This window comes from Cotesia glomerata, linkage group LG6, assembly GCF_020080835.1.
Source record: "Cotesia glomerata isolate CgM1 linkage group LG6, MPM_Cglom_v2.3, whole genome shotgun sequence".
Lineage (NCBI taxonomy): Eukaryota > Metazoa > Arthropoda > Insecta > Hymenoptera > Braconidae > Cotesia > Cotesia glomerata.
The window spans coordinates 10,697,874-10,724,807 of record NC_058163.1 but is presented as its reverse complement, the minus strand read 5'-3'; the positions used below and the strand labels follow the sequence as shown (position 1 = coordinate 10,724,807).

The following is a 26,934-nucleotide window of genomic DNA, read 5'->3' as shown; positions in this document are numbered from 1 at the left end:
CTTGCCTATAAAGCGCTTGTTTTAAATAATGTGTAAATAAATAACAAATACTTCATTATTCAATAATTAATAATAAAATTAATTTTCATTAGATAGATAAATTTTATTTAATATAAAATTAATCATTTTTTAATTTTATTTAATAAATAAATAAATAAAAAATTATAAATTAATTTTTTTTTTTATTCTCATGACTGAAATTATTGTTTGATTTTTTAATAACAATTTTTTTGTCAAATAAATGTCTAAAAATGATCAGATGTCGGTTAGTTTCAGCATAATTTATGCAAATTCAATATAAAAAAGTACCTTAATGCAATTTGTCTATTTTTTAAATGTTTTCTAATTAAAAAATTAAGATTTGACAATAACAATATTTGGAATGTATGGTATTTAAGACAAGTAAAAATTTTAATTTTTTTTATCTGTGGTTTTTCGATGATCACCCCGAAGAAATTTTTTATCACATTTTATAATGTAAATAAATGCATTTTATCTTATATAAAAGAATTATGGAGGGTAGAAGAACTTCTACCCTCCATAAAAAGAATGGTTTATCCTGCAGATCATCCCTGAAATATTCACAAATATAGATATACAAATACATGGAGTGAGCATGTACTGGTACATGAGCAGCTACTGGGTCTTTTACTTTATAAGATAAATAAAAATATCTAAAAAATTGCCTGATGCTAACAATTTTCAGAATAAAAAATCGTAATTTTGTATTCAGTGTACACACAAATACGTTCTTTTTTACAAAATTAATTTTTGTAAAGATTATATATAAAAAAAGTTTGGAAAATCTAAATGAGCATGCCTTAAGCGCTCATGTCATACATAAATTATTTAGATCATAAAAATTATTCGTTTTTAATTTGAATTTTCCCGCGAGTAGTATTATCCCCTCTGTAGGTCGAACTAAAGAAAAATTTTAACAGATGATAAAACAGTTAGTAATGATACCATCATGTATGTATAGTTTCTGCTTGTTTATACATATATGTAATACTTCTATATGGACAGTTTCTATAAGTGGAAGCTGTTCCGACTAAGAAAGACAGAAGAATAACACTTTCTCTGTCCTCTGAGGTTCCAGCTCGGTTCTGCGCATTATTTTGTGCGCAAAGGGGAAAGCAGCGGGTTATTCAAAACAGGAATGTTATTATAAAATTTTTTTTTTAATTCAATGCAAATTTATTTTAAAATACAAAATAATACTGAACAATTATTTTTTTACTGTTTAGGAGAATTTAAAAGAATAATTTTATTAAAAAGAAGAAGTATTTTTGAAATTAAAAAAAAAATAAACCTCACTCAAACTATTTTTGTTTCTTGGAAATGCTTGTAAAAAATTTTAAATTATATCTTAAGTACTTGGACGTGAAAATATTAGTGAAATATAATAAAATAAAAAAATGTAACTAATCGTTTAACTGATACAAGTTTATTTTACACAAAAATTAGCATGCAGTTTGTTAATTTCTTATTGGTTATAAAATAAAATGAGTCTATTATATTTTTGCCGAACATAATTATCTTTAACTGATAATTTTTTGGCTTCATAAAAAAATCTTGTGTTTAAATATACTTCAATAATCCATTTACATAACTGATAACGATGATTATCAGAAAAATTTTGAAGTAAAACATGATCGTTCATTTCTTTATTATCAAACATTAGTCCTATTTTTCGACATATTTCATTTGTAACAATAGTTTTTATATTTTTGTTCAGTAATTCATGAGAACGTTGTCTAATTATTTTTTCTGAAGTCTTACAAATACTAATAACATCTTTCGATGGTATTTTAAATGGTCCTCTATTTTTGATAAGAGATAAAAGAGGCATAGATTCACTTGATTCATCCGAAATTAATTGATTTTTGCAAACAGGACAGAATATTATTTTAGAGACTCTGTGTGAAACATAACCCGCTATATATAGAACAATATTTTCAACAAATGGAGATAAATCCCAGCAATAACGAATATAATCGTGATCCGAAATATCAGGGTTTTCAGTGTTTTGAAGCAAATCTGCATGTCCAATTTGGTCGTAACAATTTCTTGTGTTTGATGATACGTGTAAAATGTCTACATTGTCAAAGGCGCAATTACCATTTTCGAATTGTTTCAATTCATGCCTTACTAACAAACGCTAATACGCATTTTTAAATTGTAAAACATTAGGATTATTTTTGAAACCTCCACGACTTCTGATAGCACTAAAAAATGTTTCAATGTAATCTTGAGACAGCTTATATGTCAATAAAAAAGTCATTCCTTCTTTTTTTAATTGATCATAAAGAGGAAATATATTCCTTAGAGCTATAATCATCCCAATAAAGCCAGTTTTTCGTTTAGTATAAATTAAAGGTGTTCCCTTGTCATTACATAAATTAATAATATAATTTTCAAATTTTAAAGCATGGTCTTTCATTTTCAGATAAGTTTCATCATTCAAAGGGGTATTGAATTCACCCTTAGAAAATTTATTTTTACAATTTAACATATCACCAATATTGTTAAAATTTAAGCAAAATAAAGCTGTTTCAGAACTACTTTCGCAGTCCTTTTGGATTTCTGGATCATCAATTATTTGTAAAAACTTTAAAGCTTTTGACACACTTTCGCTAAGTGTTTGTATAGCTAATTTTACGTTCATTATTTTGATAATTAACGTGTTTTTTGGTTAACTTATTAGCTACTCTCAAGCCTTCTTTGCATTGTAGGTCATACAATTTCTCAATGTATGACCACAAAATAGATTTATTATCAACAGTTTTGATTATTTTGTGATCTCCAAAAGTATTTCGTATTAGTTTAATCATATGACAGAAATCATAAAATATATAACATTTTTCAGATGTCGCCGGATTAGTAAAGTAAGGCTTAAAATTGGGTCCGAAGTTCAAATTAGCACCTAAAGAATTGCACATGCTTATATTTGAAGCTGCTCCGTCAAATGTTAATGAATAAACTTTGCAATTAGCTTTGTGTAGTAGCTCAAATGCCAATCTCAAGATACTTGCCCGCTCTTCACTATTCAATGATCTAACCAAAAAATAACCAATTGGGATTTTCCAATTTTCGTTCATCGAAACTGCCATTAAAACTAATGCATTTTTTGCTGTAATAGGGTTGTCATTATCAGAGTAAGCAGAATCTGAATTTTGTACTGTCCCGAAGCTTATGCCTCCATGAAATTCTTTTTTATCATAAATTATTTCTTCTTTTATTGACATTTCATCCAGAACCAAATTAACTATACCGCTCTTCTCTGCACATCGCAATTCAATAGCTTTAAAAGATTCATCTGTAAACCCAGGAGATCCATCCACTACTCTGTACCAAGATTTTATAGTTGATACAGATGTTAAATTGTTATTGAACTTTTCTCGAACGTATCTGTAAGCCTTAGGCGAATAAAAATGTAAAGATAATGCAAAAGAACGGACTTGCGGTGTGTATCCTCTTCCATCTTTAACCTTCATATTTGCAATATTTGTTCAATCTTCTGGCATCATACTCTACATAGAAAAAAATATTATGAAGAAAATTATCGATCTAAAAATTTGACATTTTTTTTTTCATTTCGCCATCTTTCCATTTAAAATAAAACAAACTTAATTTGTAAATATTGATAAGCGAAATATTTAATATTAGTTAAAATTTTTGTACCGAAATCCGCTGAGAAAAGAAAAATAAAGTAAATATGTACAATTGCTACAAATATTTGATGATAAATACCTTATCATAAAACATCAATAAACTAAATTATTAGTTAAATTCGTGATCCATAACATTTGTGTAAAATATTTACAATTTTATAATTATACAATTTATATCAGTTAGAATATACTATACCATTAGAGCATCACCACTCTCATCAGTTAACATTCGGTTTTCCTTAAGATGATTTATTAAATCTTGCAAAGATGAAATTTTTTTCTCGAGGTTCCTCGTTTGCCTCTGTAGCTGCTTTATTTTATCCGATTTTTTTTATCAGTCTCTTTTATTAAAGAAAGGGTTCTTTTACTCCTTTTAGGCGTCGCAAAATCTGATAATGAAATTTCACTAACATAACGAGGCTCGTGAAATTTACGCTTTCGAAATTGATTTGGGGAATCAATTTCATGTGGAACTTTAAATAAGAATAAAACAGTATTAATTAGAAAAATATTAACAATAAAATATAATATTTATTCTCACCAGTATTTTCGTCTTCGCTGTTAGGATTCGATTTTGCATTTTCTATAAATTCATTTAAATCAGATTGGTTACAAGAGGCTCCTGGAATTAAAATATTTAACAATATTAAAAAATTAAATTTTTCTATTAAACTTACCAAAATTAATGCTACTATTATTTGAGGTTTGACATTCAGTATTGTCTACTTCAAAACATTTTTTTGGACCTACAAATAGTAGAAATAATATATAAATAATTTTTTTGTTACTATCCTTCTATGTTTATACATAAATCTTATTATTTTACTTTTTTGCAAAGTATTGAGTACATTATATTGGTTGACAATATTATTCTCAGAAAAACATGATGACGATTGATTTCTGACTCCATTCTCATCAAATACTTCCGATAGCGGCGTGTTTGGTGGTAATTTACTAGTTTTATCAATACTGAGTGGATTTGTTAAATAAAGTGTAGGAACTGCATTACGTTTTATAGAAGATTTAACAACTCCAAAAATTTTTGATTGACAAATATCATCAGCTTTGAAATGTCTGGAACATATGCAAGTTCTTTTTACATCATCATTTTCAGTTAATCCACAAGCATTTAGCCACTTCAAACGTATCTCCAAATTTTTCAGAAATCTAAAATTGATCAAATTTAAATATTATTAATAACATAATAAAGGATTTCATCTAAAAAATTAAAAATAATTTGCACTTACTGATCTAAAAAAATATTGTCAGCTCTCGACGCTTTTCTATCACATAAATAACACAACTTCACCATTTTTCAATAACTGATTGTTGGAAAAAGAATATTATTTAAATAAAAACAAAAGTTTTTAAAAATTTATAATTGTTTTTCTGAATTACAATAATAAATATATTTGTAAACAGAATCATAACCACAAAATTATTCCCCTCATTCTTCCCCCTCTATTAATATCATGGGGAATTCTCAAGCATGCGCAACGTGAACCAGGTATCTGGGGCGAGAGAGAAAATAGTATATGTCGGCACCTTAATAGTGGGACATTCCTTCCCATTTAAACTGTCCATATAGAAGTATTACATATATGTGTTTATATAGTTATTTCAATTCTGTTTATGAAAAATAATATATATGGCTGCCGAAATCGCAGAAAAAGTCACCGAACTGACAATCGATAAAAATTAACTGTATCGAAACGGAATTATTTTGACACGCAATTTTCACAAGCGTTTTGATAAACTTCCTCAGAAATAAAACAAAAAAAAAATTAAATCGTGAAAGTGATTTTTGACAAAGTTGTGGTGTTATCAAGCCCATAGCTCCCGTGAATACCACGCTCTTATTCATTTAATTCATCAGTGTACTTGGTGTGCTATACAATTCACACTACAAGTATCAATTTTAAAAACTGTGGATAATGAAAGTATTCGAATGATGCTCACCAAATACATTAAATTTTTTTCCTTAATATTTACTGTCTTTAATGTTTTTTAATCTAAAAAATTTTTTGTACTTCGTTTTTTTTTTTTCGATTCAATAGTTTTTTGTAAAAATTGAATTATTATAGTTTGTAACAATAGTTGGACGTGTACTTGGTGCGGCGGTTTACAGTGAAACTGTTTTTTGTGGGATTAGGTTATAAGAGAACGCTTGAAAATCATTAAAAGTAACAAACTTTGAACATTTTTTATAAAAAAATTAATACCGCTTGTTTATGTTTTTTTTTTAAAAAAATACTTGTTATAACTTCAATTAAATATTCTCAGTTTTAAAAAAAAATCCTAAGAAAAGTATGGTTGTTATTCAATAAAATGTTCGCTCTAACTACGGTCAGGATAGGGAATACATGTTAAATGTACACGGTGAGAAATTTCTGTAGAAATTTACTATGCATACATAATAAGACTGAACCTTAATGACTCAATTCAAAATATTACCATAAAAATTTAAGAATATCATATTGTACCAATCAATATTTACTAGGGACCATAGTAAATTTGACCATGCAACTGTTACATAAACATATATAAAAAATTTTCGTAAACTGACAGAACAAAAACTGTTAGTGTGCTTAAAACTTTTCATTATAGTTTCATAGTAAAATTTCTGTTGCTCAGTCGACAATAAAAATTTATAAAAAAGTTTCACATTTAGTCACGTGTACTCGGTTTAAATTTAAAATTGTGACTATGAAATTTTCAAATGTCCCATAGTAAACGTATGCGCGTCAGTCGCGACGCGCGCTCTTTCATTTTTCGTGCTGCTTTGTTTTGTCAACATAAGTCTACAGACGCTATCAGTAGTGGTTAACGGTGTTATGAAAATTGCAATAAACATTAAGTTTTAAATAAATATTAGTTTATAAATCCATCAACACATGAATAGTTAATGAAAATTTGTAAGATTCATAAATAATAAAATATTTAATAATTTACCGTGAAAAATTAAAATGAAAACAAACATTTGATGGTTAACCTGCAACCGACACTTCTAATAATAATAAAAAATAATTTAAAAGTTATATATTGTGTTTATAATTATTCATAATAAAATTAACTGCCAAAATAAATCCTACGTTCATTGTTAAAAATGCAAAAAATAAAAAAACTATATTTTAAAAAATCTTTTTAAAAAGTATTGCAAACAAAAAAAATCCTGTCTGTTTTAATATTTTTTTTGATTGCTAAAACATTTTTACTCTAAAATTTTTATTTTTACAATCGTTTTCTTATTTTTTTTGCTATAGTACATTCGGAAATTTAAATTATTGCATATTTCATTTTACTATGGTACATTTCAATTTCTACCATTTACTATGTCTGATTTCATTTGTTTCGGAAATTACTATGGGCCATTGTAAAATTTTATTCTGAGTCAATAAGGTTCACTAGTAATATGCACCATTGTAATATCTAAAATCCATGCAGAATAAAAAATAATGGAAATTTCTCACCGTGTACGATTTTTAATTGCTAATATTTCGAAAATTAACACCGCAAGGACTATTAAAAAAATTTATTCGTATAGAGGATACTTAGAAGTACGCGTATTCAAAAATTGAGGAATATTGTAAGAAAAGTGATTTTTCACCATACCTCCTTAAGGAATTAAATTCATAAAAATTATTAGGCGTATTTTAATTTTAGTATCATGAAATTTTTTATCTAATCTTCAAAGCTATGTACAAAATCAAATTTTTTCTGGTACCAAATATTTCATAATAAAAAAAGTCTTGTAAGTATTTACAGAAATAACTTCAAAACTTTGTTTACGGAAGCCCGATAGTGACATGTTATACGAATGATAGTAGCACTGACTTTTTCGTCTCCGTTGACATACTTAGTATGTCTATCTTACTAATCTAAAGGTGGCGCTAAATGTTTCTTCTTATAAATAATAATCATAATGTATGATGTGTATGTTTTTAAGTGGATTTACCTACGCTGTAATTTATAATTATATACTATATAAAATAATGCATTATTATTTGATTAAATAAATGAATCAATAATTTAAATAATTTGGGATCATCAAACATTAAGTATCTATTTATTGTTGTCATTTTCTCATGTTTTTGTTTTTATGAATAATATGTTTTTTAAGTATTTATTATATTATTATATTTATTTAATTTTCAGCATTAATTGTCCACAAACTTGGAAGAGATGGCACGTGATTTATTGATAAGGAAGTATTTTAACGAAGGATTTACATATAATGAAATAGTTAATTTTCTATGTAAATATCACAACATTTCAATATCTCGTCAACATTTAATTCGAATTCTTAAAAAACTTGGACTGAAGCGTAAATATATTGTTGAAGATTCCTTGGAAAAAATTGGTTCTGCCGTGATTGACGAAATAAACAGTAGTGGTTCCTGTATTGGCTATAAAAGAATGTGGTAACGTTTAAAGCTGATTTATGGCTTAAAAGTGAAGAGGAGTACAGTTAATAAAATTTTACATGTAGTTGATCCAGATTCTATCGAAGAGAGGTCTCGTCGACGATTATTGAGACGTAAATACTCTGTTCCTGGACCTAATTTCCTTTGGCACATTGATGGCTACGATAAATTGAAACCCTTTGGGTTCGCTATTCACGGATGTCTTGATGGATTTTCTAGAAAAATTATATGGTTGGATGTCACTACATCAAATAATAAACCGGAAATTGCTGCACATTATTTTTTAAAAGCGGTACAAAAATTAAAGTTACTCCCAACTTTAATTCGATCAGATTGTGGTACAGAAAATTGTATTGTTGAAGCTCTTCAGCAAAGTCTACGTTTTCATCATGATGATAATTTAGCTGGTTGGAAAAGTTTTATTAAAGGCAAAAGTACGTCTAATCAGCGTATAGAAAGTTATTGGTCTCAACTTAGACGTCATGGTTTGGATTTTTGGATCAATTAATTTAAAGATTTACGCGAGAGAGGTCTTTATAATGATTCATCAATATTACATGTTGAATGTTTACGCTTCTGTTTTAGGCATTTAATTAGAGCTGAATTGAAAATGATTCGTCATGAGTGGAATCGGCATCGTATAAGAAAACAAAAAAGTCGTCATTTAGCTCCAGAAAAACCAAATTGTTTGTATTATCTTCCTGAAGTAATTGGGGCAAGGGATTACAAGAAACCAATTGATGAAAATGCTGTTAATATTCTCAAATCTGATTATACTCTGGAGCCTAAATTGTACAATGAATTGTTTTGACAATTGGTAGGTGTATTGATACCTGACATACAATTACCTCTGAATATCGAAGAAAGTCTTGAACTTTATTTTAGAATCTTAAATTTGTTAAAAATTTATACATAGTTTCAAACAAAATATCAAGATATCAAAAACACTCAATCTTTTAATTATTCTTGGAATACTGTTTTATGTCTTAAAACAATTTGATTAAGTTATAGCTCAACGTGATTTCAGAGTGTTTCTTACACGTAATCCTGGCTCTAAAAATTTTGTTGTTTTTTTGAAATATTCTTTCTAGCGCGTATGTGATTACATTGATTGAAAAACAAAAATTTGAATTAAAATTATGACAAAAATTAAAATCACAAAAAAATTAGTCTACATATATAGTAAACTTGGATAGATCCTGAGAATCGTGAGTAGTGATTGTCGTCTTGCTGACGATACGATGATTACTAAGATTAACAATGAACTGTGGGATCTTGACAGACCTTTAGAACGTGATTGCAAGTTGGAATTACTCTAATTTGACAGCCCTGATGGTCAACAAGTCTTTTGGCACTCCAGTGCTCACATACTGAGCGAAGCAATGGAACGTGTCTACGGAGGTTGTCTCTGCATCTTGGAGATAAGAAAATTTCAACCCTGAACTTCCCTTTTCTTGAATCTTTGTAGAAGGACATTGTAAAGGAAAAGGCAACCATTTGAGCGTCTGGAAATGACTAAAGAAGATTTTTTGAAGATGTTTGAGTACAACGAGTTCAAAGTGAGAATACTGGAAGAAAAAGTTCAGACTCCAACTACTACAGTCTACAGATGTGGGCCGTTGATTGATTTATTTCGTGGTCCTCATCAGACACACGGGTGAGCAATTTTATATAGCTTGGAATCCTGGTGTTGTGATTAAAGTAGTTGATGAACGCTTTTATTTATTTAAATATTTATTATCTTTATTATCAATAATTTATAAATTAATTTTAATTCTATTTTTGAGTACGGGTATCGGAGTCTTCGGATCTCTAACGTCAAAAAATTTTCTTTTCAGTAATTCCATTTTATTTATTTTTTTTTTAATTAATTAATTAAAAATTTTTTACACAAAACGTGTACGTGATTAATCATTTAAAAAAGACTTTGATTATAATAATCTGGATGCGTCCTGCTTCAATGTTTTCTCCTTCTTTCTAAATTCTACCAGATAGATTAATTATAATTATTATTATTATTATTATTATTATTATTATTATTATCATAAATATTATTAGAATGACAATTCTATGCAAATAAATAAAATAAAAACAATATCATTTCACGGAATATCATAATTGATTATATTTTGTGGTATTGCAGGTATGCTCGGGGCATTGTCCCCAGGTGCGATGCATCCAGCATTCGCGATTCAAATGGGATTCCCTGGTAGACCAATGCTAACGCCGATGATGCATCCACGTTTCAGATGATCACCTCAAGCTAACGGGCCTAATCTATCACTGCATTTTGTGCTTTGGGCCCAGCCCTGACTTGGTCTCAAGTGAAAAATTTACTGACTCAAATCAATAATATAATTATATGTAATATAATTACCATGCAAGAGCCGTTGGTTTAAATTTTCAAAAAACCGAAAAACGACTGTCATGTGCAAAGTCAAAATATCAACGCTACTGATCCTCAGTTAACACGAAGTTAGCAAAAGCCTTTTCTTTTTTTTGTTTTTAATTAATTAATTATCGAATTAAGTATTGTTACACTAAACAGCATCTGGAAGTAACAATCTGTCATTAATAAGCGTAAAAAGTAATTCCAAATATCGAAATATTTTTTTTTTATATTTTTTCTTTGATAACAAATCGATCACTTTATTAAATAAAACGGAATAAATTCTGTTAAATTATCGTTACTATTACGTTCAAATCTAATAATTAAATTGAAAATATTAATATTTATGTGCTGTAAACAAGTGTAAGTACAAAAACTACGCATTGTTAAAATTATTTAATTTTACAAATTGTCTTTTTGAATAATAAAGAATTAAAATTTTTAATTCATCTTATTTTCAAATTAAATAACAATAGATTTAAACGATTCAGCAAGACAATCTGAATTATAAAAAAAAAAATAAGTTATGGATATTCAGTGAGTGTCGCCGACAATATTTATCTTTTTTAAATTTTTTTAAAAATAATAAGTCTGTGGAAAGTTTTGATGGAATTAGGCACAGTCTGACGTTTGAAGAAAACTCAAATGAATTAGATATTTCAATTCAATTCAATTCAATCTTTATTGTATCAAAAGGACATAGTCCTATATACAAGAGGTTTGAGATACAGGTAGATACAGAAATTACAAATTTAAACTTAGGAGCTATAATGTACAGTAGAGCAGAGAGAAAAGATGAAGATGATATAATAAGAGTATGAATGTATGTGATCGGCTGATAGGTGAGATATAGCTATCCTAAAATGTTTGCTATGTCTAATATAAATTCAAATTTAATACAAGTATAATTCAGTTGTAATTCAAACATAATTCTAATATAATTCAAACATAATTCAAACATAATTCAACCACATTACTAGAAGGATTACAGATTTAAAGTTAGTCAAGGGAAGAGGTTATTTCACATGAATTTGGATTCTTGTGGAAGTGAATCAGGGAGGAATACTCAGAGTAAGAGGATCTAAGGGTGAAACAGCTTTGAAGATATTCAGAAAGGGCTTTCAAATTTGGCTTTTCTGTTGCGCCCAGAATTTTTCCCAGCTTGTCATGCCTTGAACCTTGTGATAACACAGTTTCCCAGAATTTGTCTCTGAGAGTGTCATAGAAGGGGCATTCGATCAGGAAGTGCATTACAGTTTCTTTTTTGCCAGACCCGCAAAATTTGCAGTCCTTGAGTGGTGATAAGACGAAAGTCTCACTGTTAGTCGAAATGAAGCACGCGTATTTACTGGCCAGGCGGAGTTGGACAATTGGCTTGCACAGATAGTGTGGTACTCTGTGGAAGAGTTCTGGAAGTATTTTAAATAACGGGACAGGTAGAATGAGCTGACAGCCTGAAGAGCGAGAGTATCTTTCTCGGTCCATTCGTGCTAGGTGACTACGATGTTTACTCAAGATGTTATCTTTGCGTGTTTTCCAGTGCTCCACATCTAGGTTGTCTAGCAGTGAGTCTTCGTTGATAGGCTTTAGAAGTTCTTTCAGTTGTTGAACCCAGTTGGTGCTTTTATGCTGTGTAGAGTGTTTGTTTATTTCGACTAGGCGCAGCAGGCAGATTTTGGGGAGTCGGTTGTCTGAAAGCTCTAGGATTTTAATGATCCAATTTAAGGCCAGCTGCAAGATATGTGTGGAGATATGTTGCAGGTTTAGCTCAATTCTCAAGGCATAATTCGGAGTACACCTGGGGAGTGAGAATAATTTCTTGTAAAAGGCAAGATTTGCTGATTCTAGCATTTCAGTGAAGTCGGACCTAAGGCACCAGATCTGCGACATGTAAAGCAAAGAGCTGCGGATCAAGCTGCTGTGTATTTGAAGCTTGCCTTTCCAGGCGTCAGCTTTCAGCTTGGTAAGGATGGCAAGGGCTGTGCCGGTCGCAATTCTGCTTTTGCTAATGGCATGGTTGGCCGTTGAGACATTGAAAATGCTTGTAGAGAAAACCACACCTAGATACGTGTAAGATTTCACCATTTCGACCTCCTCTCCATTAAACAGAAATACAGGGCATTTTTTCCGACATTTACCGGAGAAACTGATTTTTAAGATCTTTGTTTTTGACACATTGACTTGCATGGCGTTTACTTTGCAATAAGTTTCGAGAATCTTGAGCCCTTTTTGGAGGTGACTAGTTGAGCGGAGTGTCATAGCAATATCGTCAGCATACATTAAGAACAGGACAGTTATCGAGGCATTTAGACTGATTCCTTCAAGTCCCTGCTCATCGAAGAATGACGTAATGTCCGATAGGTACAGTATAAATAAAAGAGGGCTTAGCACTTCTCCTTGCAACACGCCTAGAGTTACATCAACTGGTTCAGAGAGCTGTCCGTTAACTCTCACTCTCATTTGTGCGTTGTCATACAGGATCTTCAGTATGTTGATTAGTTTGGAGCTGAGGCCTAGGTTCATTAATTTTGTCCAAAGTTTGTCGTGAGGGACCGAGTCAAAGGCCCGGCGAAAATCTATGAATAAGGTATATACCGGTTTACCGAACCTTAGCTGCATTTGCAGGAGAGACAGTAGGGTAAATACATTGTCTGCACATGATTTGTCGGGTTGAAAGCCTGATTGTTCTTCTGGGATGATTTTTTCAGTCTCAGCCCACTTCCTGATACGCGAGCATAATATTTGCGTGAAAACTTTCGTAATGCTGTTAATTAGTGCAATACTGCGATAGTTTTCCGGGTCCGTGGGATCACCTTTTTTGAACAGCATCGTGGTGATAATTTTTGTCCAATCCAGCGGTAGTGTCTCTGTGACCAGTATTTTGTTGAAGAACGCAAGAATAAATAGCTGCCAGTTTTCCGGGAGGTTTTTTAAAAATTCATTACTGATATTATCCATACCTGGTGCTTTGTTTGACTTGCATTTTTTGAGGCTTTCTTGAAGTTCTTCTAGCGTAATTTCTATATCAAGTTGCTGGTGCAAATCTGAGTGCCAGGTTGGATTGGAGGTGATGCGGGGTGGGTAGACTTTATGGAAAAAATTCTCCCACTCCACCAGTGCAATGCTATTCTGGCTACGGAAGCTTCTTCGAACCGATTTCACTGTATCCCAGAAGTCTTTGGAGTTGCGGGTTTTGGCAAATTTAGCTTGGATAACATTGATGTATTCCTGTTTCCTCAGCTTCAAGTAACTGTAATAGTCTTTTTTAGATTGGAGATAGATTGCCCAGACAGGATCTGAGTTGTTCGACAACTTGCATTGGCAGAGAATATTTTTTATCATTGCTTTTCGGTCCTTGCAGCTATTGTCAAACCAGGGTTTTGATTTTCTTTCTGGTGGGTATTTCCTGTTGACTTGGGGCATCAGGGCTTCGCGTGCAGCTTCAGTGATGGCAACAGTCAATTGGTTATTGAAGTCGTCTACAGAGGTTGAATCCGTGTCAATTTTGATGAGAGGGGACCAAGTAATATAATGACGAAACAGATCAGCATGATTTTCGTTCCATCGCAGAGGGCTTAGCTGCATAGAGTTTTGTTCAGCTTGAACCAAATCCCTAATGGGGCCAGTGTGAAGCCTAATTGTTACGGGTAGATGATCTGACTTCGTAACCATGTCCTCCACCCACATGTCGGACACATGCTGAAGACCAAGGATATTAACCCATATTAGATCGATAACACTTTTTCCGGAAGTACTGCAGAATGTAAAATCACCATTTCGGTCTCCAGGCGACCTACCATTTAGTAGAATGAAGCCATTATCTTCCATAAATCGCATGACGAGCCGGCCCTGATGATTACAGACTTGATCTCGCGAGTTACGGGTATTGTCGAGGTTTGTGTTTACAGTAACGTCTTCCTGCACTTGACTCTCGTTACCTACACGGGCATTAAAGTCGCCACCAGCGATGAAGAGATCGAACTGGTGAGTATGAAAGATATTGGATAGAGTGAGTTGCAAAAGATCAAGGGTCTCTTCTAAGTTCTCATTTGGTTTGAAGTAGATTAGGGCAGTAATAATGGTGAGATTATTGGAAGACACTTTAGCAATGATCCAGGACTTAGATGAAGAAATTGTCGTTGATGTTAAGCTCGAGAATATAATCAGTCCGCCGCTGGGTCTGCCTTGTTTCAGTGGTTTTGTAGCTGGGACGAAAATTTTTTTTGCAGATTGACTTAGACTTGAGAGGAAGAGATCATCAGTTGCCCAGGTTTCGGAAATACATATAAGACTGGCAGTGGAGGAGTTGATGATCTCTGGTATGTTGTGTTGACCGTGAGCATTCCAAAAAGTGATGTTGACTGTGCTGGCTGTGTTGAGGATATTTGCGTGATGTGGTTGAATTACATTTAGCTATTGAACGTGGGGGTTGAAATTGTTTTTGGTGTTGCTACTTTGGGAGTAGCTTGCATTTGTAATAGTATCTTGTGAAGGGTTAAAGTTAGTTTGTGAAGTGGATGACGATTGGCTCGGGACTAATGCGTTTAAATTTTTATCCCATGTCATGGGGGTGCCGTTGACTATGAGCTTTTGAAAACCATACTTGATATTATTACCTTCCGCTTTAAGTTTTTTGCCTTCATCTCTGAGCCTTTTTGCAATGTAACTCTCTTCTGGTGTCAGGTCTGAGTTGATATATACAGGAACTTTCAGAAGTCGTTTGTTCTTGAGGATCTTCTGCTTTACTTCTTGGTCTTTCAGCACTACCTTGATGCTGTCTTTTGTCTTGTTGAGAATTGACACGCTTTCGATGCAATTTTTGGTGTTGAGATGTGTATCCAGAAACTCGGCGACCGTCTTTTTGACATTGGCCTCATCGCAGATTAGCCCGCGGATAATGATGTTATTTCTGCGGATGTGTTTTTCCACCGAGTTAATACTATTATTGATGATTTGTCTCTCTAGGTCATGGACCGTTGAACCAAAGCCACTCGATAGGTTTGCATTTGATTCTATTACAGATACTCTGGATTTAACATCTTCTAGCTCTTTTTTTAATTCCGTGTTTTTTACTGTAAGCTCATCTCTGAGAGCATTGATTTCTTTACTGCATGCCAAGCTTGATTCAGCTATCTTGTTTATTAGATCTTGTTTCATACCAGACATATATGCTTGGTCAGCTGCTCTCCAGCCTTGCATTTGCAGAAATAGAGCCTCAATGGTCGTGGGAGGGATAGATGGTGCATTGAATGTACTAAACAAGTTAGTAGCTGATGCGCTTGCAGTATCTTGTGACAGATCGGACTTGTGTCCGCTGCACTGTTTCCTGGCAGAAGATTGATCAGCCATGTGGGCTACTTTGCCACGTGACACCGACGGTGGTGACGAAGATGAGCGTGTCACTTTATTTGGCGGTGAGGGACTGTCTTCAGTACGCTTGGGGCTAGACAGAGCGACGTTTTCTCTGGACCTTTTTAAGCTATTCTTCTTGAAGTAATCGGCAATATCTCCAAAGGAGCTGGATCTGAATTTTTTTAGCTGCTCGGCTTTAGGGGTACGGCCACGCCGAGAGTATTTTGGCGTTGGTTCAATGCTGGTTGTGCTAATCAGTGTTGAGCTGCCCTCTGGCAGGTTTGTGTCTAAGCTTCCTGAGGCATCTGATACTCCGTCGGTACTGTCACTATCGCTTCCCTCAGTGTCACTTATCACCATGCTCTATGATGTGCACTGAAAACCTAACCTGTCCGACACATTGTTAGCAGACTGGGTTTAAAAAACATGCACTTGCTCCATGTAAAGATAAGATTATTACGTTCGTAAGCGCAGCCGAGTTTTTGGAAGAGATTTCACACACTTTCACTGGCTAAAGTTTAAACTTAGGTATCTAATATTATAAAAAACTACAGCAGGTAGCTTAAGTACGTCTGTACACTACAGCGACCTCACTCAAACTCCCCAAAATGAATTAGATATATAATTACAATATAAATAAAATTAATAGAACGTTTTAAATATCTTTAGAAGTAGTTAAATTAACGGGTGGGGAGTATCTCTTCAGAGGATTTCTCTACATTTTATAATCCCTCAGCAGAAATCTTTATTTTAAAAAACTCTCAGTATAAAACTCTACAATGAAAACAAATCAATTTGAAAAATCCTTCATTTGAAAATCTCTCAGGAAATAATTGATTACAATGAAACTTCTCTATATCGTAAAACTCTCAGGCGATGCATCTATCAGAAACAAAAGCTCGATAATTTTCTAAATTCATGTGTATTCTTTATTTATTTAAATAATCAAAAATATAAAGTTCTAGTTATTAATAATTATAACATCTATAAAATATTTTTTTAAATCTAGTTTTCATCGGACGATCACATTTTGAGGTCCCAAAAAACTTTATATTTTTGAATTACTGAAACTGACAGCCATTTGATAATTTTTAGGATTCGTTTTTAATAAACTATCACAAAAAAAATTCCACACGCAAACAATATAAAAATCGATGAGTGCAAAATAAAAAATTAAATTATATAATAGTTTGTATGTTATAACTTATAATTATTTTATTTTTAGCTGTAGGAAGACATGCCACTAAAATGAATTTGAGAAGTGAATTAATTGAATGGCTGAAGAAAAATCGAGATGCTGATACCCTTCGTTTTACAAATTTTATCTCTCAGCCTGAAGTTAATAAAGATTTGCATCTATATATTGAAGCTTTAAAAAAAAAAAAAATTAATTTTTATCTTAATCGAGTGTTACGATTTTGAATAATATAATTTATTTTTCAAAAGTAAAATTTTTAAGATAACGATAATTAACAAAGCTAATTTAGATTTGACTAATTTTTAATATTTTATATAAATATATTAATTATTTGTTTTTTTGTTAATTGTACACATTTAATAAATTAATAATTTAAAATAATAAATACAACGATCATGTATACTATTACAAAATTTCTTTCGTTGTATAAATAAATAAATATATTTAAATTGTGAAATAATTATTATTAAAATTATCCTTCGAGAGACGCTGCAACATCAAATGCAAATGCGTCTTTGATACAAAAATCATTATGCATCCGTTTTCGCTGAAACTGCAAAAAATGAGAAATTTCGAGTATTCGCTGACGATGTCGAAGCCATTCTCGTCTAAAAAAAAATAATAATTTAATAAAGTAACTAATTAAAAATCTATCGGTTAAACTTACTTGCTAAATTCATGTAAAAACTCTTCAAGCCAAAGGTTTATTCTTTCAATGATACTGTCATTGCGGTTATCAACAATCTTTAAAGAAAAAAGTATATAAATATCATTTTCAGTTTTTCTATATTGAAAGATCTTTTTATTACCTGTATATGAATATCATGTGAAATGATCAAAGTATTGTTTAGAACATCTACGTCGCCACAATTGTCAACATAATTTCCTGGCACTGTCAAATCTCTAACACTATTTAATTAAATAATTATTAATCACAGTACTTATAGCCTCGCGGTATTGGAGAACAATATCATATATTTGAGAAAAAATTTCTCGTACAAATTCTACAAGTGGATCCTTCAAGTCAATCATATTTATCTTAAAAATCTCAAATATATCATCTATTTATTCATGCAAAACAACTTCGCTGTACATCAGCTTTGTCGACATATTTGTCAAACTTTCGATGAAACCATCGGCTAATTCTTGAGTTTTCGCTATTTTTACATCTATTTTTATTTTTTGTTCATTCAATTCTTTATCAAATTTCACTAAATCATAATTATTTTTCCTGTTTTTATTGTCCCAATGATCTTAAACATTTTCTCGAGCTTTTCGAACGACTGAAAAAAATTCATTAATTTCTTTCGTCCTAACAACGTGTTGATCTCCTCCAAATTTGTACAATTCCTGGACATACTGTTGTAAACTTTTTCTTATATTCTTCATATATTTCAAGGGTATCATTATTTAGATTTTTCAATATATCTATTAATAAATAATCAATCAATAAATGATTCTTCTAATATTAATGAATTATAATCTTAGAGATAACTGATATAAGTAAAATTAAACAAACTTTAGTCATCTTGAAAGACAGTATTAAAAAATTCATCCCCGTCTAATTGATCAACAAAACACAGAGAATCATATTGACTTTTTCTATTTACTTTCTGTTGTTTATCCATTTTTATTTTAATTTTTAATTCGACTTCTTCAACTTTAATAATTGCTTGTCTACAATAAATTTTAAAATGATTATAAACAAATAAAATAAGAGTAGAATAATTAACAATATATTTAGGAAACATACCTGTACTTTTTGATGGCGTCATTTCTTTCTTCTTTGCTGATTAAGACATACAAAAAATAAATCACTTGAGGTTGTAAGCAACAAGATAATTATCATAATTGTCTGGTAAAATGCAAGGGTTTTCTGTGATATTTACAGTTCTCAGATTTTAAAATTTTCTTAAATATAAAACCTAAAAGATAAATTTTATTCACAAAATCTTGTTATTAATTTATTTAGATTTCCATTTTTTTTATTCGGTTAAAAGAAAGATCAAGATCTTGAAGATTTACCAGGCTGTCGAGGTTTTTAATTTTGTCCATAATATTGTGGAATAATATGAGTTTTGTCAGATTAGTCATAATCCAAAGATGTTCTATTTTCAAAATTTCTGTAGGAGTTGAAAATTTATTAATATTAATAAAAAAATTAACATATACACTTACAAAAATACTTTTCTAGAAAATTCAATTCATATTCTAGTTACTTCATCCAATTTTATTCCATCTTCACGAAATAGTCTACCACGTTCACCCTTGAGAGCTGCTTATTCAATAATTAAATTTACAAGAGTACTATAATTTATTACATCTGGTACATCATCAATTACTAAAAAAGGCTCATCAATGCTTATATTTTTTTTATACTTTTCATAATTTGATTTAGACATAATATTAATTTATATTTATGGACGCATATAAAGAGTAGGTGTCAAATCTATTTAAATTGATAAAGTATCCTAGCAACTAAATAATAAATATCATTCATTCTTTAGATATTGCATTTATTGAATTTATTAAACTTATTAACATAAATAATTCAAATAATAATTTTTTAAGTACTCATTAACATCAAAGTATACAAGTGGTTCATATCAACATTTATGTTAACATTTATCATTGTGTTAACATTTATCAAACAACATTTGAAATATAAAATCTTAAGGAATGATAACAATTTTAGTAAGGGTACTTGGTTAAATTTAATACAATTAGAAGGTAAAGAATCGGTTATTTTATGCAACTTATATAGATCACCAAACCCGGGAAAAAATGATCAGATCTGATCAGACATGAACAGGCATGAGTCTTCAGGTCTGATCAGGTATGAAAAATGACCGGGTCTGATCAGACCTGGCCAGGCATGTTCAGGTCTGATCAGATCTGTTCATGTCTGACTCGATCAGGTCCATAAAAAACATCGGTGCCGACGGGGATTCGAACCGTACACCTCGCGCTCTTCAGACTGACACTTTACCTCTTGACCAAATGATTCATCTTAACTTGAGAGTATCTTTCGAGCTACTTCAAGTAATTCAAATTTTATACATGATTTATCCTTATAGTTAACGGAGTTCTATACCTAATTTATTAATTATTAATAATTAATCATATATTACAGTGATTTATTCGGAACGGCTATGTATTTTTTCGCTCCATTAACATATGGTTCTACACTGAGAGAATTTTATTCAATAGTAATAAAACAGTTTATTTGGACTTGAAAAAAAAATTTAGTTAATATTAATAAAATTATATTTCATATAAATAAAATTATATTAGTATTTAATAAAATTTCATAAGTATTTAATAAAATTTTCTTAAATACTAATATGTGTTTATTAAAATAACCACGAACGACGCTTTCGTTTGCTGTCATTAATACGAATATTAAGTCATTAAAAGAAATAATCTCAAAAAAAAAAAAAAATTAATATTCATCAATTAATTATAATATATTCAAATATATTTTCACAGTAAAGTCTTTTAATAAATAGTATTAAGATTTTTAACAAGATATCCTAACCTAACCTATTTGTTTACTTCATGACGAATCACATGTAGAGATTTTAAATAATAAAAATAAATAAATATTCGATTGAATTTATGAAATCATAGTCTTTATTTTTAACAAATGCGTCCCTACATTGTCTGGTTTTCTGCTTCTGTTTTCATTTTATTAAATAATGTCTAACTCTTATCGATTCATTTGTGAAATTTTTAAATTTAAGTGCATAAAATTAACATCCACTCGGATAACAACAGTTGTAGACTTTGTATTTCAAAATATAGTTCCGACAAAATTCAATTTTACTTAATTATTTATTCAATTAATTACTGATCAATACTTGTTAGTTAGTTGATTAATGAATTTTCTTTATATTACATGTAGATAAATATTCATTACATACTAAGAAACATTTATTAGTATTTAATAAAATTTTTATTAGTATTTAAGGAAATTTAATTAATATTTAATAAATTTTTATTTGGGATTAGCCAAATAAACGTTTTATTAAATAGTAATAAAATTTCATTACTATTAAATAAAATTGTCTCTCAGTGTTGGCTAGATATCAGACATGGACAGGTCTGATCAGGTCTGAGCGTATTTAAGGCTTCAGACATGAACAGACATGAGCAGGCATGAACAGGTCTGATCAGATCTGAACGTATTTAACGCTTCAGACATGAACAGACATGAGCAGGCATGAACAGGTCTGATCAGGTCTGAGCGTATTTAATGCTTCAGACATGAACAGGCATGAGCAGGCATGAACAGGTCTGATCAGGTATAATTTCAGGCCTGATCATACATGAACAGGCCTGCTCAGGTCTAATTTCAGGCCTGATCAGATATGAACAGGTCTGCTCAGGTCTAATTTCAGGCCTGATCAGATATGAACAGGTCTGATCAGTCCTGATCATTTTTTCCCGGGAACTCAGGTGTTATTAGTGAATTTTGTAGGAATATCTTAGCTCTGTTAGATAATTTAATTGATAGTGGTAATCTTATTATGGTAGGAGACTTTAATATAGATGTAAAAAAAAATGATTACTACGCTAAAAAATTAGTTAAAGAACTTAAACTACTAGGATTGAAACAAAAAATTGATGTTCCAACACGAACTACTCTGACATCTGAAACAATTATAGATTTAGTATTTAAAAATTGCAATATTGAATTTAATGTGTTATCTACTCCTAGAATTTCAGACCACAATATTTTAATACTTCAAGTAAATAAAAAACTAAACTCTCACCCTAAAAGCAAGGTTATATCAACGAGAAACTTTGATTCGATAGAAGATAATTTATTTAATAATGGTTTAAAAAATAATTTACATAATTTGTTTAGTCATTTAGATAATGGTAATTTAAATATCAAAGATAAATTTGAGTATAATTCGTTTGTTGATGATGTTATCAGAAAATTGGTAATTACTGTTGATGAAGTTGCTCCTATGAAAAATGTAGCTATTAAAAATAAATGGGAAACTAAACCTTGGATCACTAAAGAAATTACAACTCAAATAAAAATTAAAGATGAGGCGTTCTATAAAGCCAAAAATACAAAAAAAATCTGTGATATTGAATACTATAAATATTTGAGAAATAATTTAGTCAATAATTTAAGAATAGCTAAGAAGAAATACTTTGAAGAAAATATTGATAAAAACAAATCGAACTCCAAAGCTATGTGGAAACAAATAAAACAATTAATTGGTGATAAAAAAACAATGCAGTTTTTGACTCTATTAATTTTGAAAATATAAATTTGAAAGATGACTTAGACATATAGCTAATGGGTTCAATATGTATTTCATTAATAGTATATTAAAAGTATTATAAAGGATATTAAAAACGATGACGTAACCTCCAATTACAATAATAATTATAAACAGCTAGAAAATAAAAACTATTTAGGGATAAAGACTTGGAAAAAATTTAATGACATATCGATCTCAGAAGTTAAAGACATTATTGATAATTTGGATGTAAAAAAAGGAGCGAAAAATGATTTGAATGCTATTATAATTAAGAGAATTTGGGATTATGATAATAATATAATTTTAGGTATATTAAAATATTCTTTGAAGCTAGGAGTAGTTCCAAATTGTCTCAAAACGTCTATAGTAACACTGATTCCAAAAATAAAAAATAGCAATAATGTTGAACACTTTAGGCCAATAAATACACTTCCAATTCTAGAACAAATTTTAGAACAACTTGTAAAAACACAGTTAGAAAAACATATAGAAGATAATAATATATTAGATCTTGGTCAATCTGGTGAATGAAATAATTAATATGTTTAAAAATGTCGGTATAGATTGTAAACTTTTTGCTGATGATATGGTTTTGTATTTTGCGAGTAAAATAATGAGTAGAATTGTTGAAAAATTAAATAGTGGTTTAGAAATTTTACTAAGCTGGCTTAAAGATAAACAGTTAAAGATTAATCTTAAAAAAACGGTCTATATGTTGATACATGATCAGCAAAGGCATTATGTGAAAGATCTTATCGTTATTCAAGTAAATGGTATTAGAATTAAAGAAGTGACGAGCACTAAGTATATCGGTGTTATTATTGACAATAACTTGAATTTTAAAGAGCATGCTAATATTGTTGGAGGTAAAGTTGCTAGAAAATTAAATATTATCTACAGATTGGGTAATACAGTATCTTCATATGCTAAAAACACAATTTATAAATCAGCAATAGCACCACATTTTGACTACTGTAGTTCATTGATGCTAAACTTCAGTAAAAGTAAGCTTGACGATGTACTACAGAAAGTTCAAAATCGGGCTATGAGACTTATATTAGGTGTAAATAAGTATACAAGTATAGATAGCATGTTATCAACTTTAGGATGGCTAAGCATTAGACAACGTATGGTATACAACTGCTGTATTTTCATACACAAAATTATAAAAAACAAAGCGGCACGATACTTGTTTGATCAAATAATCAAAGCGGAAAGTAAACATAAATATAACACGAGAAACAAATCTTTATTGAACATTAATCATACTCGCACTCGTTCTGCAGAAAAATGTTTAAATTATAAAGGTTATGAATTATATAATAAATTACCAAAATGTATAAAAGACGAAGATAGACTTCCATATTTTAAAAGAAATTTAAAAGAATATTGTAAGCGGTTTTATAAATAATGTATATATCTATTTTTTTTAATTGTTTCTTTATTACTTGTATTAACAAATAGCAAAAATGCTAAATAAACAATTATAACATAATTAATATTGGTAATAATAAAATAAACAGGATAAGTAAGAAATTGTTGTTAATCAATAGCTTTATAAGTGATAACTGATAATAAATAAGTTACTGAGTAAATAGACTTAGCAGATTTACTAGATTTAGAATCAAATAATTACTATTCGATGTAAAAGGTGTAATGTTTAAAATGAAATTGTTTGCTTAATTCTTATGTTATAAAATTAAAAAGATATTATATAGACATCTCTATTAACTTTATAAATATTATATATATTTATATTTTTATCTTCTTATTTCAATAGATAATATTATGCTCAGAAGATACTTTGTATCTTTACCCGAGTTTCTTAAAATTCTCTTAAAATCACTGTTTCAAAACTAAAATTCTAATTAGAATAATGAGATCATAAAATCTTAAAAATATTATTTTACAACAAACATCAATATAGAATTATTAGCATTTTTTAAAGTAAAGTTTTTTAAAGTAAAGAAAAATTATATCTATAAAATAAAATTAAACAATGTGATATTTTTTGACTAAAAATCTTTAAGAACGTTATCTTTTACTCAAAAACAATAGTAATCTTTTTTACTAAATTACTAATTATAAAAACCGCCATTAATTCAAAAATTTTAAATAAACTTCTCATAGATATTTAAGATTTGATTTACGGTGCATCGCTCTAATGGTTCAAAAGCTAAACCTTGAGTAACGACTTCTTTCAACTCACGTGGAATCCTTGTCAAATCCGGTAATTTTTTCTTAGCTTACATAGCTTTTAGCTGTCCTTGATCCTCTACGTTGTCCCAAATAGATTTTTCCGTGTAAAGTTCAATAAGAGTACAGGTCAAAGACCAAACGTCAGAATGGACAGTAGCTTCTTTGTTTTCAAGAATCAACTCTGGTGCCATATACAGCGGAGTTCCTTTAACGAACCCAGTCCCACCAACCGTTGTTCGTAAAGAACTAGACATTTTCTTGAACTTACTAAGTCCTAAATCGCAAACTTTTACAGTTCCGTTTGCATGTAACAAAATATTTGCAGGCTTTATGTCACCGTGAATTATTGGATTTTCTTTTAAATGTAAATAATTAATAACCTGACAAAATTGCTGAGCAATTTTATGTTTTTTTAATATTGTTAAAGCAGCTGCTTTTTCGAATACGTTATCAAACAATACGTCAGAGAGAGAATAACTGTGGAAGAGTTCCATCAATAAGTGTACAGAATTTTTATCAATGCAATATGCCATTAACTGTACGATGTTTGGGTGTCTAATGTCCTCCAGAACTTTAATCTCTCTGCAGGCTAATTTCAAATTAGCACCTGACAGATTTATACTTTTAACTGCAACATTAAAATTACACCACTTTCCTTTTTTTACTTTTCCTTGAGCACCATCCCCTAGTATGTCTTGGAAAATTTTGAATGATTCTCTTTTAATTGGTTTAATTGAACCATTCATAGCATTTGGCAATATTTGAAGAGTGTTAGTCTGTAGCGTAGATTCACGGAATTTATTATTTTCACTCCACTTAAAGTTACTTGATATTAACTCAAGATTCTGTGATTTACATCTTACAATGCATTTATAAACAGAATCTTGGTCAATATCACTTATCTAATACTTTAATAAGCCTTGGCTGACAATTTTATCATCCTTGTACCAAAACTGAAAATTGGTTTACAGGAATCAGTACAGTTAGTTATTACTCCCACGCCACTTTTGTCTTTACATCTCCCATGAAATTCATTTACATCATACAATATATAATGGTTGTCATCATCAAGAATATCTACTGCTGGGAAATTAAAGTCTCGGGACAAATCATCATTGGATGTATATATTAATAACAAAACTTTGTCATCCACTTGAATTTCAGCTATTTTATGACCAGCATCAATCGGATTAAATTCAGCAATTGGCATATAACCATATTCATCCAATTTATGGTTGTATAAATCATTTTTATGTAGATAACATATGCAATAATCACCAGTGTACTCGGATTGGTGGATCACTTCATAATTCATAAAAATAGTATTTTTTAAAGGTGCGGAATTTTTGTGAGAAACTGCTGTTGATCCTTTTAAATCTTTATTAGGCCGAGATAATTGAGGGTTAGCATTCTCGTGGTGAAAAGATTGGATAGTTTTAAGTTGTTCACATGTCTCAGCACATCCTTTTGGAGACGTTATTATATGCAAAGTAAATAATCTCGATTTTTGCTCTTTTAGAAAAGTCCACAAGTCACAGGAAATACCCTTGCTGTCTCTAAAGCTGGTTAGTGTAGTGCGATCAAAAAGACCAAGACGTACATCCGAATTTTGAAATGATACTTCGCTATTGCAAGAAAACTTCTCTATCGCAATTTTTTTTTTATATCACTAACTAAATATTTCTTGCCTACTTCTAAAGGTACTTCTCTGACTCCACCTATAGGTTTCTTCATTTGCTCATAACGATCTCCTCTTTTTACTAGCCATGCAAGTCGTACTCTTTTTAATGTAGGTTGTGCTGAGACTACAGTAGAACAATCAGCCCACTTGTTCTGTAATTAAAAAAAAAATAAAAAACACGTTAAATCTAATTAACGATAAAAATTACAAATAAACAATTAAACAAAAAAATAAACACCTTCATTTTCGTCATGTGAGTTTTAGAAGAATTTACTCCTTGGCTAAGTTGGATTTTATTGATCATTTCATGGACTAGTTTTCTTTTCTTGCTTGAGATGGAACTTTTTAAATCTGAAAAAAAAAAAACATGAATAGTAATTATAATTTCTTAAAATAATTGTTGGAACTTATTATTATTTTATAAAACGCGAATAGAAGTGTAAATAATACCTTGTCCAACGTGTACATCATAATACTCAATTTTATGGTTAATTAAAATTTCTTCCGATTCAATAGGCAAGCCACATTTTTGATTATTTGCAGAATAGGTTAACCCAGATGCTTGAGGGAAATATTGCTTCAATAGATAATTTTAAATTCCCATTGGAATTTATAGGTAATGAAAGCTCTTGATCATAAAATCGAACTTTAATAAATTCAGGATTCATAATGATATCAAATTAATTAAAATAATTTAAAGCCAAACCAGTTCAGAACGAAAACGGAAGTAAGACA

The 26,934-nt window shown here is 30.1% G+C and overlaps 2 protein-coding genes and 2 long non-coding RNA genes across 5 annotated transcripts; all 4 read right to left on the bottom strand.

Moving 5' to 3' along the window:
* Window positions 1–1,431: 1,431 nt before the first annotated feature.
* LOC123266645 lies at window positions 1,432–5,295 on the bottom strand. 2 transcript variants are annotated; one of them, XM_044730979.1, is made up of 6 exons: window positions 4,922–5,295; window positions 4,501–4,841; window positions 4,352–4,420; window positions 4,216–4,257; window positions 3,871–4,147; window positions 1,432–3,533 (listed from the first exon to the last, which is right to left on the bottom strand). In XM_044730979.1, the coding sequence occupies exons 1-5, from the start codon at window positions 4,984–4,986 to the stop codon at window positions 3,987–3,989; spliced, it is 678 nt and encodes a 225-aa protein (XP_044586914.1). In that variant the 5' UTR covers window positions 4,987–5,295; the 3' UTR covers window positions 1,432–3,533; window positions 3,871–3,986. The 2 variants fall into 2 exon arrangements, with proteins under 2 accessions (XP_044586914.1, XP_044586913.1); XM_044730978.1 differs by having other exon boundaries at window positions 4,216–4,296; window positions 4,922–5,291.
* Window positions 5,296–18,246: 12,951 nt separating this feature from the next.
* LOC123267156 lies at window positions 18,247–18,871 on the bottom strand. Its single transcript, XR_006509981.1, has 3 exons — window positions 18,791–18,871; window positions 18,557–18,714; window positions 18,247–18,465 (listed from the first exon to the last, which is right to left on the bottom strand). It is a non-coding gene; the product is annotated as an uncharacterized LOC123267156 (long non-coding RNA).
* Window positions 18,872–24,326: 5,455 nt separating this feature from the next.
* LOC123267353 (dual specificity protein kinase shkC-like) lies at window positions 24,327–25,454 on the bottom strand. The gene has a single exon (XM_044731928.1). It carries the CDS (start codon window positions 25,262–25,264, stop codon window positions 24,566–24,568), a length of 699 nt encoding a protein of 232 aa, XP_044587863.1. The 5' UTR covers window positions 25,265–25,454; the 3' UTR covers window positions 24,327–24,565.
* A 38-nt stretch (window positions 25,455–25,492) lies between these two features.
* LOC123267354 lies at window positions 25,493–26,856 on the bottom strand. The gene is made up of 3 exons (XR_006510010.1): window positions 26,650–26,856; window positions 26,438–26,550; window positions 25,493–26,351 (listed from the first exon to the last, which is right to left on the bottom strand). It is a non-coding gene; the product is annotated as an uncharacterized LOC123267354 (long non-coding RNA).
* Between the last annotated feature and the right edge of the window lie 78 nt (window positions 26,857–26,934).